The following is a 17,219-nucleotide window of genomic DNA, read 5'->3' as shown; positions in this document are numbered from 1 at the left end:
ACCACTCGTTGCAGCACTAATAAATTATTTGTGTCAACATTATGAGGCTTCATGCTTCACACAGCTGCAGCACGACCACGTACCAGGCCTTGAGTCGACTCACAGAAGTAATTTCATTGTCGTACTCCAAAAAGTCCAGACTACAACTTTACGTGTTGAATAATCAACCAATTGATCAGCCGACCATCCGTTCAGCTCAGATCTGTGTGTGATCTGTGTGTGTTGTTTCCTGCGCCGTACAACATCAATGAATGACAAGAGAAACCTACTTCTGCTCTCAGGAAAGTCCCAAACCGACTCATTCATCTACAAAGAAAAAAAAATGTCTGTGCATTATTCATCATCATGAACTGGCTGCAACAAGACAGTTCCTCTGTGTAGGTGGGTGGACAATTGACTGTACCAGATAAACACTGTGAGGCTCTGACCATCGGGGGCTCTGTCTCCTACCTGTTCACGTCCTGTACAGCCCCTGACTCTGTGTGTGTGTGTGTGTGTGTGTGTGTGTGTGTGCGTGTGCTGCATGTTGTGCAATGAACCAGCCTCACTTTGGACTTCTTGGAAAACACGGTACAAGGGAGGAAAAACGCCTGAGCTGCTTTCACTGCAGCTGCTTTTTTTCTCCTGCAAGCTGCATTCACTGCTGATGTGTGAGAGCTCTGAGGCTGCAGGACGTTGTTCCACAGCTCGTGTTGTTGTTGCTGCACGGTGATAAAAGTTGGGGTCAAAGTGTGACACGCACGCTTTCGTACGCATGCTGAGGACAGAGCAGAACATCAGTGGACACGCACCCAGGGGTTTGACACATATCCAGTTGCCTGCAGCTGACAGAATGGGACTGTTTGCTTGGAGACTTGTGTTTTAATAGCCTGAAGAAGCCCCCTGTTCTTGAACTCACCACTGCTTCAATGCTCACAACACATTTCTATTATTAGATTTTCATTTTCTGTCCCATAAGCAGGAACAAATCAGCAGCCAATAAACACTCAAAGTTGCCCACTGACAGCTGCAGGCAGGCTGTCACGTCATGTTGCCCTCCTGCACCAAACCACGCATATTTGGAGCACTGCACGCGACATGGCTGTCAGTATTTACCTTGAGCCATACATCAACTCGTGCAGACTTTATTATAAAGAGTTGCAGTGTCCTTGTCTATCTCGTGACTATTAAAGGCGCCCCACATCCCTGCCTGTGCGCCGCTAATAACGTCAATATGAGTGAGTACACACAGCATCGTCTTACCAGGAACTGTGCAAAGGGGAAGATCTTAAACAGGAAATGCAACTGACCCTTCTAAACCATGTAACTTTAAAATGCACCGGCCGTGCTCGAGCTGCAGCGGTGCATGTTGCCAACCGTGCAGCCGTGATTGCACGTCGGTAGTTTTGCACAGATCGGTTTCATATTCTTACCTCCCTTTGGCTGAGACATTTCCCCTTTGCTTTGATGAGGGGGAGGGGAAGCACAAAAGACTTTGCCTTCTTTCTCACTCCCTCCCTCCATCGCCCTCGCACTGGAGCTTCAGCGGCTTGCTTTGCAACAAAGATGCAAAATACAAGCCTCGATCTTCATGCACTTGGAGCCTTTTTGCGTCCGGAGCGTGCGTGTCCGTGCACGGAGCGCTGTTACAATTGCACAGGCTCCGCAGGCGTCGGGAAAAGAGGTAATTTTGCAATTGCACTGCAAAGAATTCTCCGCAGCACTTACATGATGGGCCAAGGCTGGCAGCTGAAAGCTCCTAACTTGGATCAGTGTGAGCCCCTGCGAGAGAACGTTCTTCCTGCTTGGAGCGCAAAGGATCATGGGAAACGTAGTCTGTGGCGATACGACAGCGAACTCACATGTCTCAGTGCTCGTTTAGTTTTGACTGTGTGTGTTTATAGGTTTAATGAGGTGTGCAGTGTGTGTGTGTGTGTGTGTGTGTGTGCAGTGAGGAAGAGTGACGTTTATACAAACAACATATTTAAGCACAGTTTTTTTTATGAGCTAAATTACTAAATTATTATAAATCAAATTATAAATTCAAATATTGTATCTGCCGAGGTGGAGCTCAGTTTGATACTTTACACACAGTCTGGTGGTTTAATTTTAACAATGCATCACATTATATAAATTATAATCACGTGGGATTTTATTATTCTGTTTACAACATCTGTTACGCCAGTATTTCTCCTGACCTGTACCAGGCGTCTGGTGAAAGACAGTGTCACATGTTGAACAGCAGAGGTGGGACCAAGTCATTGTTTTGCAAGTCTCAAGTAAGTCTCAAGTCTCTGAACTCAAGCTCCAAGTCCTAAACTTTAAGTTTCCAGTCCTAAACAAGTCATAATGCGCTCTTCAACAAATCTAATTCCAATTTAATGATATACACAATTTAAAATAATCATATATATATATATATGTAATTATATGACAGAAAGTAAGTAAAAGCATAATCGATCCTCTTTAATAAAAACACACAGTTCTGCTGAGCTATAAGAGGATGCATATTATTCACATGAAACATGCACAGTTGAGCCAACGACTGATGCTTTCCCTTTTCTGAAAAGGCCAATGTGCAGAATATGTTTTAAGAACAACCCTCAACTGTCCATAAAGTGTTCAAGAGGAACTGAAATAACTGAATACTGACATGAAACGAGTCTCCTCAACAGATAATGTACTTTTTTTAGTATTAGTATCATACAAGTAAAGTGTGTCATTATCTGTTCTCATGATGAAGGAAAATCCTCTGTGTTTAATTAATTACTCCTGGGATTTAAAATGGTCTGAAGCTCAATTCTGAGTCTGTTCTGGAAATACTTTTCTCATAGGTTATAAATGTTGCAACATCTGATCATTCCTATCAATTTCAGGCTTAAAAATAACAACTTCCGGTTTAAATCCCGCCCACTTCTATCATAAACTCCGCCCATTCCCAGTACAAATACAGATCATTTGATTGGTTGAACAGATACAGATAATGGTGTACTTGTTCTTCCCATGTATATATACATATACATATATATATATATTAATGTTGTATTTACTATTATTTTATTTTTTATTCATATATATAAATATATATATTGTATACTAATTTACTCTCACCAACACCTACAGTATATATTATGTATTAATTCAACATATTATGCACACAACTTATGTTACTCTTATTCTTGTATGTAAATATTGCAGTTAACATTATAGCAAAATACATATTTTATATTTCTGAATGTAACATACTGGTTTATACAGTGTGATGTAGCACATATCTGTAGATCTGTACGCACTTACAGACGCAGCACAGTGAGCAGATTCTTATTCTTAATTTCTATTATATATTTTGTATTTCTATTTCTATTTCTAATTTTTATTTATCTTTTTATTTTATGTATAACTATATATTTACATACTCTTTTTCTTACTTATAATTCTGTACTTTTTTACATTGGAGTGACTAATGAATCACAATTTCCCCTCGGGGATCAATAAGGTAATAACAAAGTATTTCTGATTTTGACATATACATATATTTAAATATATATATATATATATATATATATTATGAAGAAGGGGAGGTAGTAATCATACAAAGAAGAAAAAGCTTTACAACTGTGATTTGAACGATGTCGCACTCTCTCTCCATCTCTTACACTATACCCCTCTTTTTTATCATAACGTCAAAGATTATTGTTATTCATGAAATATTAACATAGCTAACATTAGCTAGCAAAAAAATAATTGTTGCTTAAAAAATACTTTGTTACTCACATGCGTCGGGCCACTTGTGATGTGTGCTACCCTGAGTCGGGGAATTAAGTGTTGACTTACTGGGAATGAACAGCGTTAACGTTTGTTCATTCGGGAAATGAATTAATTTGTGTTCCACTTTTTAAATCTTTGATTGGGAGAATTCTGTCAGGTATTTTTAATCAAAAAGGCTCGAGTCCAGGTGAAGTCATGAGTCTTTTTTTTAAAGTCCAAGTCGAGCTGCAGGTCTTATTTGAGTTTGCTTAGTTGAGTCATTAAATTTGTGACTTGTGGCCACACCTCTGTTATACATTATAAATCCCCAGGGATGCTTTGTCAGAAGATGCAAACGAGAGAAATATTTCACCCCCCCAAAAAAAATTTCAGAAAGGGCCCCTGATGGCTGCTCATATTGGCACATTTTGCAGTGACAACTATAAACTCCCTGTTAAACCTCCCATAGAGGCGACATACAGTGCATCACCCCTGCCCCAACATCCCTGTGTGTGGGCCCTTGTAGCAGCTGTATGACAGCGGGATGCTGCTGGTTTGGACCGTCATATGTACAAAGTTAGGTGTAACCATTAGCACAATTCATCGGGGTCTTGATGGGCTTTTTTGCCCAGGGCCCCCCAGAGTCTAGAACCGGCACTGTGAAGCCCTCTGAGACAAACTAATCTGGTCTGTATAAATAAATTAAACTTGACTTGAGTAAAGAACTGAATAAATATTACTTATGGATTATTTTGTGGTGAAGTTGATGAAAACATGAAATCAAAGGACATTCAGGACATTTTTCAGTTTACTTTTAAAACTTCAGTAAAAATCTTTATTATCAGGAAACATTGATCAATGAGACAGTGAATCTAGGCAACAACTTCAATCACAGTAATAAATACATTACAAGGTATTCTGACATCTAATGTGGTGTGAAGGCTCATAAGACTGGCCTGTAAAGAACATTATGACTAAAGTAAAAGTACAAAGTAAAAATGTGCCTGTTGGAGCACCTGACGTTCAACAGGATGATCCCAATAAGCACTGATTCAGTGATTTGCAGCTCAAACATGTCTCGCCTTGGTTGTGTACAGGACGTCTGCTCCTAGTGGCTAACAACAATTATTGGGAAAGAGCACAGGTGAAACACAGGTGAAACCAAAAGCCCTCAAACTGTAGCCAATCCTGTTCAATCCCTTTTAGAAGAATCTAGAAAATTGACCATAGAGCCACTGCAGCAACCAAGAGTTCTTACAAAAGTCTTTCCAAATACAAAAACTTTGTTAAATTCATAAACACAACCAGCAAATGACCAGATCAGTGCGTACTGGGTGATCAATGACATCTCTGACCCCTAAACTGTAAACAGGGTTTAATAGCACCAATATTTTAAATTAATACAAAGACAGTGTGGCAGGAACTGAATCTTAAGCATAAAGGATGAGACTGGAAATATTCATTTTTCTTATTTTCAATAAATCCCAAAACAAACATTTTGTCGGTCTGTTACTGATGTCTTTAAAAAAAGCTTGTAAATATGGCCGCAAGATGCAGTTCTGGTCTTCAAGTAAGCACTGACTGCTAAATGTTGAACACTGCAAAGGATCAAGACCTTTGATAGTTTGTGACACCTGCGTCAAAAATAACTACATGGTTCAATGACGATTAGACAGTTGCTCACAAATGACCAAATATGTGTCAGGCCATGCTATTCTGCAGCAACGCTGTCGCCCTCTACTGGTCAATTGGGAAAACATGCTTCAATACATTCATTCATTCATTTTCTGTTACTGCTTATCCTCTTGAGGGACGCGGGGGGTGGGCGTTGGATTGCAACCATTCTCGGAACCCATCGGCTGTATTCGGCGTCTGACTTCCGGCAGATGGTGATACAGCCTCTGGGGGCAGACCCCCAATTTTTTGGCATTCCGGTTTGATTTGGGCGGAGGAGGCGAATTTCCGTTTCCAACTTTCGTTTATATATAAGTAAATATGATGAACCATTGCGATTGATTCAGAGTTTGCAGTGACACCAATTATGTTCCACCTCGTTAGTTCACCACACAGACCGTTTAACCTGGCAACAACTGCAGCCGGCTCAAACGTGATTGGTCAATATCACGTGGACTACAAACAGCCTACAACTGGAAACCAGGGCTCTTCTGCTCTTCTTCCAGAGGCAAGATCTCCGGGGTTTGCCTACAGACTCTACATTCACTGAATGTGGAGTCTGTATATAGAGACTAGATCCCAGCTGACATTGGGTGAGAGGCGGGGTTCACCCTGGTCAGGTCACCAGACTATCACAGGGCTGACACATAAACCCTTTTTAAACAGGAGTTGTGCAAATTTGCAGGAAAGCTCAATCAGTGTTTTTTCAGCATTGGCAGTATAAAAACAAAATCGGGGAGTGCAGCAAAATGCCGCCTACCTACTTTTGTTTATACAGAATGTGCCTTTTTCGGGGCAATGGGGGGCGTGAGCAAGTAACAAAACGTGTAGCTCAGCGTGTGTCGTAAACAGTGACGTGGGAGGGAAGCCGCGGCTGGTCAGTCCTTCGGCGATTCTCTCATAAGTCGGCCCGTTCTTCACCGTCCCCGTCATCTAACAGTTAATGGCCTCTTCGTTTGCGAGGACAAGGAGGGCGCGCAATTCCTTGTCTCCCCAGTTGCTCATCTTTACAGTGTCTGTCAGGTTTGTGTTTCCCTCTTGCTACTAGCTGCTCGCTAATTCCTGCTATCAGCTGTTTCCTGTTTATCCACCGCCAGTGGCTCGCACGTGTGGCGTCATCAACAGCTCCTCCCACAAGTCATCAACAGCCCCTCCCGTGGTGGAAGGCTGCCTCGGTCTGTTTAAACTAAAAGGGTTCCACCAATATGTCTACCCTACGAGGCGGAAAATTGGGCACCTCGGATCAACTCGCCAATCCGGCTCTGTGTGTCTAAACGCTCGCAGCTTGTCGGCAAAGCGGCCCAACATTCGCCGAAAATCTGGCAGTGTAAAAGGGGCTATAGAGACAGACAACCATTCACACTCACGGACAATTTAGAGTCACCAATTAACCTGCATGTCTTTGGACTGTGGGAAGAAGCTGGAGCACCTGGAGGAAACCCACGCTGACACAGGGAGAACATGCAAACATGGCTCCCCCACCCCGAACCAGAAACCCTTTTGCTGCAAGGCGACAAAGCTAACCACTGCACCACCATGACGCCTTATTGAAAAATAGCGAGATATAGAGAGTTTAGTGATGTTTGGACAAACTGCTATTAATTTATGGCCAAATGTTACACTGGTGGCGCCACCTATTGAGCGATTTCAATATGATTTTACACACCTGGTTCAATGCTGTTATGAATCATATCCTGTGAGTTTTGTTATGATTGAAACAGTAGTATCTGGTTAAAATCTGATTTGTGTCATACCACGCCCATTTTTAGCATTTTCAGCACCCCCTAGTGTTCAAGTAGAATGAAACTTTCAGGGTATGTTTCAGGTACTTGTGTGAACATATCCTACAAGTTTGGTCCAGTGGTTGTGGAGTTAGGTCTGTTTACATGTCGTACTTGCATTTGGCCATGTTGTCGAGCTAGTTTGCTGTTTCTGTGAATAGCTGTACATTATTTACTTACTCTACAGCTGGCACTTCAAAATAAAAGCTTGTGCCAGAAATTTCACACTGACTTGACACACTCATGAGTCCCTTGCGGTCCATTCAGAATGGACCCATGACCCACTTTTAGACTGCCACCTATCAGTTAGGAACCACTGGTTATGACTGTTCAAACTTGACCTTTGATTATAGCGCCCTCATCAGGCTGATTGGGGTCATATTTCTTTGGCAGCATTTGCACACAACTTCCAGACGTTGGTGTGTCTACGGTGTACCATTTTACAAGAATTGTGAAATGATTTCTGAAGAAAAAAAAATCAGCACAAGCATTTCCTGCAACAGCTGGTCACTGTAGTTTTTATCAAACATTGCTCAAACAGGAGGAAAGCATGCATTTGTTTGGGACTATTGTCAGCGGTGGACTGATCCACATTTGGCCTTGATACACTCAAGTACTTGTTGGTAGAAACATTCATTGAAAGTTTTTTTGTGGGATTTGTTGACGGTAAAAAAAATATGGAACAGCACCAGACTCATCCTTTAAACATGTTTCATTATGATTTTTACACTCATGATTTACAAACTGCTCTCAGACAGTCAGGTCGTTAGTTGCCCAGTGAAAACAGAAGTTAAATGAGACGAGACAAATGATCGAAACATCACACAAGAGGACGATTCAGATCCACGTCCTCATGATGTAATAGAAGTGAGATGTCACTTCACGGTTGGACTGTGTTCGGTGAGGTAAGGTGTCTCGGAGAGGAGGGCAGAGGGTCAGTTCTTGCTGGTTATGAGGGTTTGGTACAGCGGCTTCACCACAATATGGAGGAAGAGGGAGCTGTCGATGAGGTACTCCGACGTCCGGCGGTACAGGTCGGCTTCGGCCAAGAAATCCCCGTTTTCCTCCGTGCTCTGGTGGAAGTTGTAGACATGTTTGACCACCACCTTCCCCTGCTGCTGAGCCATCACTATCACCGTCTTCTGGAAGTTCACCCCGGCAAAATCTGCACTGGATGTGGCCGGTGTGATGATGATGCGAGGGCGCCCTCCCTCCACACGTGTCGGCTGCATGGCGCCTGTCTCCGTGTACATCGGCCTCATGCTAAGGGGTAACCAGCGCGGTGAGAACAGGGCGTTCCAAGTCACACGTTTGCTGGAGTCGTGTCCGCTGGGCCCCAGCTGGGTCTGGAAGCTGGTGCTGCGGTCGTCACGCGAGGGGTTGCTGATGATCCATGGCGACCCCCACACTGGCGACAGGTAGTTCCTGGGCATGAAGAGGCTGCAGTTCACGTCAAAGTATTTGGCCATGTGCAGCGGCGATGCAGAATGAAACTGGTAGGACATGTACAGCAGGTCACGCACCGACTCCTGATAGCGAGCCAGAACCGATGACTGGGTCTGCAGGCGGAAGAGCTCCCGTGGTGGCATCATGGCATAACGCACTGCTCTCAAGGCGTTCTCCGCTGTCAGACCGTCGGGCTCATTCTGAATAATCCAGGCCTCCAGCGCTGCAAAGAGCTCCATCTCACTCTGCAGGATGAGGTCCGAGCGCTGCAGCAGGGACATGAGCAGCTGGCTGCTGATGGTCACCCACTCCCCGCTCTGCAGCACCGACGACAGATTCCACGCCATAAACTGAAGACAGCTGTCCCTCAGAGTCACGTCCCCGGCCTGCAGGGCGTACTCGTACCAGCCCGCCACGTGGCCTGAGGTGGATTCCTGGGCCAGATTCTGGGTCATGTACTGGGTGATGCCCTGCTGGAGACCCATCACTTGGTACTTAGTGGCCAGCTTGTGTAAAGGTGTGGCCTGATCCAGGCGCAGAGAAATCTCTCCACAGTACAGATACCTGCTCAGAGACAGGAAGGAGAGGGTTAACGTCGGAGCATCTGAAGCACAACGTGTACCTTTTGAAATGACTTGTGTAGAATGAAACGTACGTACAAAATGTGACCATATAGGCTAAAGGATGTTCCAAAAATATTTTACCCACATCCAGATGTTTTATTCCAGGCTGTTCTCATGCACTGCTCATATGTACACTCACAAAAATTAACTAGCCAAATTTGTATAACCCACATAATCGGTAAGGCTGCAATCACGTTACGATCATGTCACCTATGTAACTTTACGATATACGATAAGTATGTAATGTGACAATACCATTTTTTAGATATCATACGAACTGTCGTATGAGGATACGTTGACCATTCTAATGCTGCAATAACTTGCTTTGGCCACTTGGGGGCATAAGACGCCACAACAAGCTGAAAACTAACCTAAGAACCAGACAAATCTGCAAGATCATATTTTACTGAGTGTGTTCATTTGTATGAAATTTGCTCAGTGATGCATGAAGCCAAAAATGTTTGACTTCTGTGGCATAAAATTACATCTTCTGCACCGAGCTAACTGTCAGCTATTATCAGATATTTTTCTGGTTTTGTTGTTAATGTGCTAACTGGCATACGAGCATCTTGAATCCATCTTTACGATCTTCCAATTTACCTTTTTTAATGACAAATACTGCTGCCTGCTGGTATAGACAGTTATTTCCTCTCACTCAGGTGCAGAGCAACGTGCTAGGTGGCCGTTGGCTGTAGTCTTTGTGGCATGTTCAAATGCAACTTTTTGGCTGAGACACAGGCAACTTGAGGTGACGCAACAGTTAGACTTTGTCACCTCAAGTTCCTCGATGTCTGTTTGATGTTCTGGGCTAAAGATTGTAAAACCAGTGGAGGTAGCGACCATCACCCATTAGTTTGTGGACTCCTGTTTTGATTCAGATTCAGATTGCCTTGTTAATCCCAAATGAGCAATACATTTCTGCAGACTGTTAAATGTTGCTGTTGTCCCTGGCTTCATATGAGTAGAGGAAATGTCCGCTAGCTGCTAGGCTAATTTATACAATGTAAAATGCCATAGACTTGTGCTAATAACGTTAGCATGTTGTATTTGTGGGGAAAATGTGTCCAGATAAAGACAAGTGTTTGTCTGTGAATGCTGCGAGTTATAGTGAAGCTGATTTGTGTTTGAAACTGTCTCTATTAAGCCATGTTTAATGTGTGTTTAATGTGTGTTTAACGTGTGTTACAGCACTTCACAGGAACTCCTCCACCACCACCTAGTGTTTTGGAGGTGTAACTGCTGAGTGACAGCACAAATATAAATGCTCACAACAGTGTAGGCTATATGTGTAGGCTGTAAGTGTAAATCTGCCTCAACCCTTATCCTTCCAAGATGGCCGACTCGCTGTTGATGTCGACACATTCCCTTGTCTCTGTGAGTTCTGATGATCCTTTTGAAATTATTCATTTGATTCATTGTTAAAATGAAAACAGCAGTAAGTGCAGCTTTAAAGAGTTAAGTTAGACTGAATTAATTCTTCTTCTGAAATAATCTCAAAGCAGCTTCTCACAAAAAGTCACTGTTAAAAAACACTTTTATTTTGGCGCTGTGTGAAAACATCCAGATTAGAACAGGAACAAGGAGACTGTCCGTCTGGCAGATGGCAGGTTTACTGTAGTTCAGCTTTTGATCAACCTCATTAGCATCTGAGATAAAAATAGATTAAGTTATTGATTGCTGTTGCAGCTCACTGATTGGTCAGTTTGTTTTATGTTGGACTCATTGATTGTGTGTCAGATGTGGGGCTGCAGTTTCAGAGCTCATCCCTCTAGAGGGCGTGATAACTCAATCAAAGTGGGTGAAGCAGAGGGTGGAAGTGACTCATGGAGTGAGGGAGATGGAAACGTGTCCTCACCTGATGAACTTGTCAAACACAGCGGCACAGTCTGAGCTCTCCTTCAGGACCAGCATGCTGCTGTTGCGGCTCAGCAGGATCTCCTCGAACACGGGGCTCTGCAGGGAGAGCACCAGAGAGTGGGCCTGGATCACCTTCACCTCGTCTGCGCTGGGCGTCTCCACCCTGAGCGACACGTCACTGCCGTTCCCCTGGATCAGCAGGGCCTCCAGACGCTGCACCAGGGTCAGGGAGTGGCTGATGGTGTCCCCGCCGCCGCCACTCCCATCCTGGACCATGTCAACCTTCAGCATGCCTGGTGGGGGGGAGGAGGAGGAGGAGGGAGGAGACGCAGAGTTATAAGAAAAGAAAATGTAAAAACCAAACACTTTGAAGGCAGGATGAAAAAGTGAACTTTCTTAGAGAGTGCACGGAAGTTGCATGTCAGTTGTTTACTGGGGCAGATAGTGGGGCAGTCACATCCAATTCCAGGCCATTGATCAGTCCAGCTGCACTCGCTGTCTGGATAATGAAGGATTGTGGGTCACGTTTAATTAAAGCTTTGTCTCAGTTGAGGCAGTTGTAGCACGCCCCTCCTCCTCCACCTCCCCTGCAGACTGCTGTTACTGTAACTGACGGGATCTGAGCCTTGATTCATGTACGCAAAGAGTGCTTACTCTTTCTGATTCTTCATAAATATTTGGCACTTCCTTTCCCCCGATTTAAAAACGGAACAAAACGAGAGCTCAGCTGTGGGCCATGATGTTCCCTTTAAACCACAGGCTGGACTAAAGACAGCTTGTGGTGCAGCTTGATCACGCAGCAGGAGGTACTCAGGTGTAAGAAGCTGGTCAGAGATCTTACTGTTTGGTGGAGAAAAAAGTTTCCACCAATGTCCAGAGCCCAGGGGAGGGGAGATATGTCAGGGTTGTTTCACCCAATAAATAAATAAAAAGTCTAAATATTTGGAGATTTTCATACGAAATACTTGTAGAAAACAGTTGCAAATGGAGCATCTGTCAGCTTTAATGCATCAAAATAAGACATAGATAGGTCACTGGTTTCAACAATAAGCACATTATTAGGAACTGTGCAACAATTATTCAGGTCAGGAGCATGGGCATAGCTCTTTTCCTATGGTGTACCCCAAATATTTGGGGGGGGGGGGGGGGGGGGGCATATTAAGCTCCTCCCTTAATGTGCATTAAACACATATCCTGCATTCTGGGAAATTTTTCTGCATCAATTCATGATGGAAGTGTCATGGCACTGTCTGCTGCTTTACATCTCGTTATGATTAAGCGGAGCTGTGGCACAAAAAACACTTGGTCATGCTTAGGAAAACATAACAACATATTTTGGCTTAAATGACATGATTTTGGTGCCGCAATCGCTTCTGAAAATGACACTGATGTCTCATTAAAAACAGACAGTTCTGTTGTTTGTTGGTCTCAAACTAAGGCCTGTGGTGCTCTGCAGCTTGGCAGGTGTCTCGCCTGAGTGTCACGCCATCCACCATCTCCTTCACCTCCTGATGACACAGTCAGCTCATATGTACAAATGTAACGTATCTGTTTACAGAAATGAACAATGCCAAGAAACAAATATTTTCTCCTCAGGAAAAAATAAGGAGTGCTGCACTGGGTTAAGGCACAGTGATAATTGTAAAATGTCAGGTGCTCTTCAAGAACAGGCGAATAGTCACATTGAAAGTCCATGATACAGGCAGGCAGTCCGAAAATGCATCTGAGGCTCTCTGACTGTAGTTAAAATGCTTTATTAATACATGGAAAAACCAACGCGTTTCAACCAATAGGTCTTCATCAGGGTGTAAAATGGATTGGAAACAGGTGTGCAATTTAAGAATGCATATAGAGGTCATGTGACACAGGTCACATGATGTATTGGTTTAACCCAATTAGAAAAAAATACACATTGAAAGAATCTGTGAGTGAAAGTTAGGTAAATATATCCTATGTATAATCCTCACATCTAGTACCAAAAAAGAAAGAAAGAAAACAACAGAGAAATAAAGTAAGAGTTGTTCTACACTGTGACAAACCTGCACTTTGCTAAATGTTAAAATCTTAATGAAACATTTTCTCCTGGTGACCGAGCTGCTCAACTGTGCATAGCTGCTGCATCTTCTGTTTGTCTAATAGTGATCGCAACTAGGGCCCGACCGATTTATCAGCCGACCGATTTATCGACTAGCCGATTGACCGATTGACGCCGATGTTAACACTTATATTTTCATCACTAATAAAATGCAGGGAATATGGTGTTTTACTTAGAAATGATGTTCTTGTGTTACCTTTTGCACTATAACCTGCCTCTGTTAAACTGGCAATAATAATAAGAACTGTGGTACTGTGAACATACATGTGAATGTCTTAATTCATACAGACTTTGCATGATTGGAGGTTTACTGCCTTTTTGCACATCATATTTTTGATTTATTTTGTGTTCAGATTGTTCATATGCTGCTTGTTCCACACAATTTCTGATAATAAAAGTATTTGAAAATAGTAAAATGTTCTTCCTTCAGTATATATCTTTGTAACAAGTGTTTGAACTATATTTAAGCCATCAAAAGCAGGTATTTCAGGGTTTTTTAAATTGAAAAACGTAAAAATTTAATCGGCCGATATATCGATTATCAGATTTTTTTATTCCATAATATCGGAATCGGCATCGGCCCCAAAAAATCCATATCGGTCGGGCCCTAATTGCAACCATTGTTTTGGAGGTTGCACATTTTTGCTATGCACTTTAGTGAAGCATTCTTGCATCTCTGAATCACATTCTAGCAGTTCATCAAAATAAAAGTCACTAATACTTTAATGTTTTTGTCACCGAGAATGAATGCACATGTCCTAAATATTGAGGGAGAGGTGATGATCTCCAATGATCAGAAGAGATATTGAATGCTTCACTGTTTTTTAAACTCCCTCTCTCCAACATGTCATAATAATTCAACAGCAAGATAGATAGATAGATAGATAGATAGATAGATAGATAGATAGATAGATAGATATAGATAGATAGATAGATAGATTCACATAAGCTTATCACATCATTCTCACAACTACTTACACATTCATTTCTATATTTTTAAGATATATGACAAATACTAATGTGTATATATTTGTAGATATATTATTGTAATGTTAATAAAGCCCTTGTGCCACATTAAAAGTTAATGCAGAGGGTACAAAACGAAAAAATTGTTAATTTTTCAGCCACTCTCTCTTTTCAAAACTTACATTTTGGTTCTGTTAGTTATTGATATAATATGTCATTCACTGCGTATGTCAAAGCACACCTTGATGTGTGATGTAACTATTAGATATATTACGTGGTACGCTGAATAATTTTCATACTGTCTCTTATTGTATTCCTTTAGTACAGTGGTTCTTAAACTTTTTTAAAATAACTTACCCCTTTTGATTTCAATTCAATTTTATTTATAAAGCTCAATATCACAAATCACAATTTGCCTTTAGAGGGCTTTACAGCATACGACATCCCTCTGTCCTTGGACCGTCACAGCGGAGAAGGAAAAACTTCCCAGAAAAACCCTTTAAGTACCCAAGTACCCCCAGACCAGCACAAAACATCTTTTAAAAACACAAGAGGGAAGATACAGCGTGGCACAATCAGGATCTGAATTTCTAAAAAAAAACAAACAAAAAACAAACAACAACACTGAAATGTACTTTCAAATGTTTAGGATCAGAAAGCAAAACTAATATTTTGTCATCATGCAAAGGCACTGTTGCATTGAGCTGTGTCTTTCTGGGAAGCGGCACTGACAATTTAGTGTTTTAGGAATTATGCATGACTGATATTATTTAAATTAACATTTAACAAACTTGCAGTACTCCAAGGCGTCCCTCAGGGAACACGCACCACAATTTTAGAAACACTGATCTAAAGGACAGAAGTTCTTCGGGTGGACCGAGCCTTTAAATGCACCACGAAGGAACAAGATTCATTTTCATGAAAATAAATAATTACTATTATTAGTTTGAAAGCCTCATCAAACACTCATTTACAGTGTTGCCTGTGGCCCACACACCCACAATCATCAAACACACCAGACTCAGTAAATTCTTTGTGCTGCAGCTTGATAAAATGAAACATAACTGGATCACAAGTTATTCAACATCCTGTTTAATGGTGTTTGAGTCTTTATGTGTGAGCGTGCAGCTGCAGAGGAACCAAACTTACCTGCAGCAGCTGCCCCTGAGTGCACACACACAGCCAAAAACAGCATCCCAGCATAGATCTCCACTTGGTTCACCATCGTCTCCCTCCGTCCCTCCGTCCGTCCTCACTGCTGTACGTCTGGGTCTCTGTCCACTCTGCTGTGGAGGACGAGGGGGTCTGTGTCTGAATGTGGGACAGGGTTCTCCTCGCAACATCCGGCCCACCACACACACACACACACACACACACACACACACACACACATACACACAGAACCTCATCGATTGCTGGGTGGAAACAGGCCTGGGTTGTTTCCATGGCTACCACTTTGATTCAGACTTTCCTATCCTTGGGTATTAACGCCTGCTGCATGACATTGATCCAACGAGGAGGCCGCGGGGACTCTCAGACAGCTGTGGACTGAGACACAGCTGTGACATTCAGGGTGTGAGGAGTTACAACACTGTGGTTTGACCTGACTGGAGGTCTGCAGGTGAGAATGGATCTGCTGCTATGAATGGAGAAATATGAGAGCTTGATAATGAACTACTGCTGTGAAGAAGTGAGGCAGGAGTCACACCACACAGTTATGTGTGTCAGTGTGTTCACCCAATTCAGCACATGTGCGTGACACAGCAACACAAGCAATTTATTCACAGCCTCAGGCGACAGCACGCTTCATTAGGAGGGAGTAAGTTATACGATCAATATCCCTCGCTGATTGATCCTGACTGAAACTGTCATCAGTTTTTGGAAAATGTTTAAAATCACAAACCAAAAACTGCAAAACTCAAGTTATTTTTTCCGACAAGAAAATCAGTGAGACTGACTCTGCATCTGATACCTGTGCAGCTTATGTTTGAGATCTGGTTTTGTGGTGTCACGTCGGAGTTGTTGACCCTGATCTGTGTCAGAGTCGATGGTGATCCACCAGGATGAGTTCTGTACCAGTCTGGCTCTAGATAGAAAGCATCTCTGTGTGTCTGGATGTTAGCCAACATGTCAGTCATTCAATCAATGTGCATATAGAAAAATTTGCCCTTTTAATTTTTCTTGAGAAAGCTTAATTAAAAGTTTAATTTAGCTTGAAAAAACTCAAATATTACATTTCTAACCACATTTTGGGGACATGATCGGCTGGGTAAATGTTGGCATCGTAAGTACATCAAACTTGCCTGTTATTATGCAGCATAATATCAAACTAAACATTTCAACACCACTGTGGTTTACATGTGGTTCGATTTAGGCACAAACACAACTTATTATGGTTAGGAAAAGATCATTTTTGGGTTTAAAATACCCAGTTTTGGGGGCCTCTCTTCCTGCAATCTTGATATCTTACCCCCCAAATTCTTTTTAGAGGTCCTTCCTGTCATTGGCCCTGCTGCACTCACTATTACAAACACGTCCCTCACCTCTGGTTCTGTCCCTGATCAGTTTAAGACAGCCAATGTCCAGCCACTCCTAAAAAAACCCTGGCCCTGATCCAGCCGTTTTGAACAGTTTCAGACCCATCTCAAAATTACCTTTCATTTCCAAAATACTGGAAAAACTGGTTGCTCAGCAGCTTCTCCAAGTTGTTGAAGGACATAATATCTTAGATAAATTTCAATCTGGTTTTTGTCAAAACCACAGTACTGAAACTGCTCTGTTATGAGTCATGAATGACATCCTTATGCAGGCTGATAAAGGGTAACTCTCCATCTTGGTCTTACTGGACTTGAGTGCTGCTTTTGATATCATTGATCACTCCATCCTCATCAACCAACTAAATACATATGTTGGTATCTCAGGGAAAGCCGGACAATGGTTCATGTCATATTTGTCAAATAGACGTTTTTGTGTCTCCATAGGTAACTATGTGTCCTCGTCTACTCTGATGTTATATGGGGTGCCCCAGGGCTCAATCCTTGGTCCCATTCT

The 17,219-nt window shown here is 42.5% G+C and overlaps 2 protein-coding genes across 2 annotated transcripts in view; both read right to left on the bottom strand.

The window, feature by feature from the left end:
* The window catches only part of map2k6 (mitogen-activated protein kinase kinase 6), a 47,499-nt gene extending 45,726 nt beyond the window's left edge, over nt 1-1,773 (bottom strand). Inside the window, exon 1 of the mRNA XM_033611440.2 lies at nt 1,413-1,773. Within this exon, the coding sequence (XP_033467331.1) occupies nt 1,413-1,503 (91 nt within the window). The 5' untranslated portion in view covers nt 1,504-1,773. The remainder of the gene's footprint in view (nt 1-1,412) is intronic.
* A 2,716-nt stretch (nt 1,774-4,489) lies between these two features.
* btbd17a (BTB (POZ) domain containing 17a) lies at nt 4,490-15,473 on the bottom strand. Its single transcript, XM_033611428.2, has 3 exons — nt 15,318-15,473; nt 11,106-11,400; nt 4,490-9,191 (listed from the first exon to the last, which is right to left on the bottom strand). Exons 1-3 carry the CDS (start codon nt 15,391-15,393, stop codon nt 8,117-8,119), a joined length of 1,446 nt encoding a protein of 481 aa, XP_033467319.1. The 5' UTR covers nt 15,394-15,473; the 3' UTR covers nt 4,490-8,116.
* Between the last annotated feature and the right edge of the window lie 1,746 nt (nt 15,474-17,219).

Source organism: Epinephelus lanceolatus, chromosome 21 (assembly GCF_041903045.1).
Source record: "Epinephelus lanceolatus isolate andai-2023 chromosome 21, ASM4190304v1, whole genome shotgun sequence".
Taxonomy (NCBI): domain Eukaryota; kingdom Metazoa; phylum Chordata; class Actinopteri; order Perciformes; family Serranidae; genus Epinephelus; species Epinephelus lanceolatus.
The sequence above is the reverse complement of the archived record's forward strand: the minus strand, read 5'-3'. Positions and strand labels throughout refer to the sequence as shown.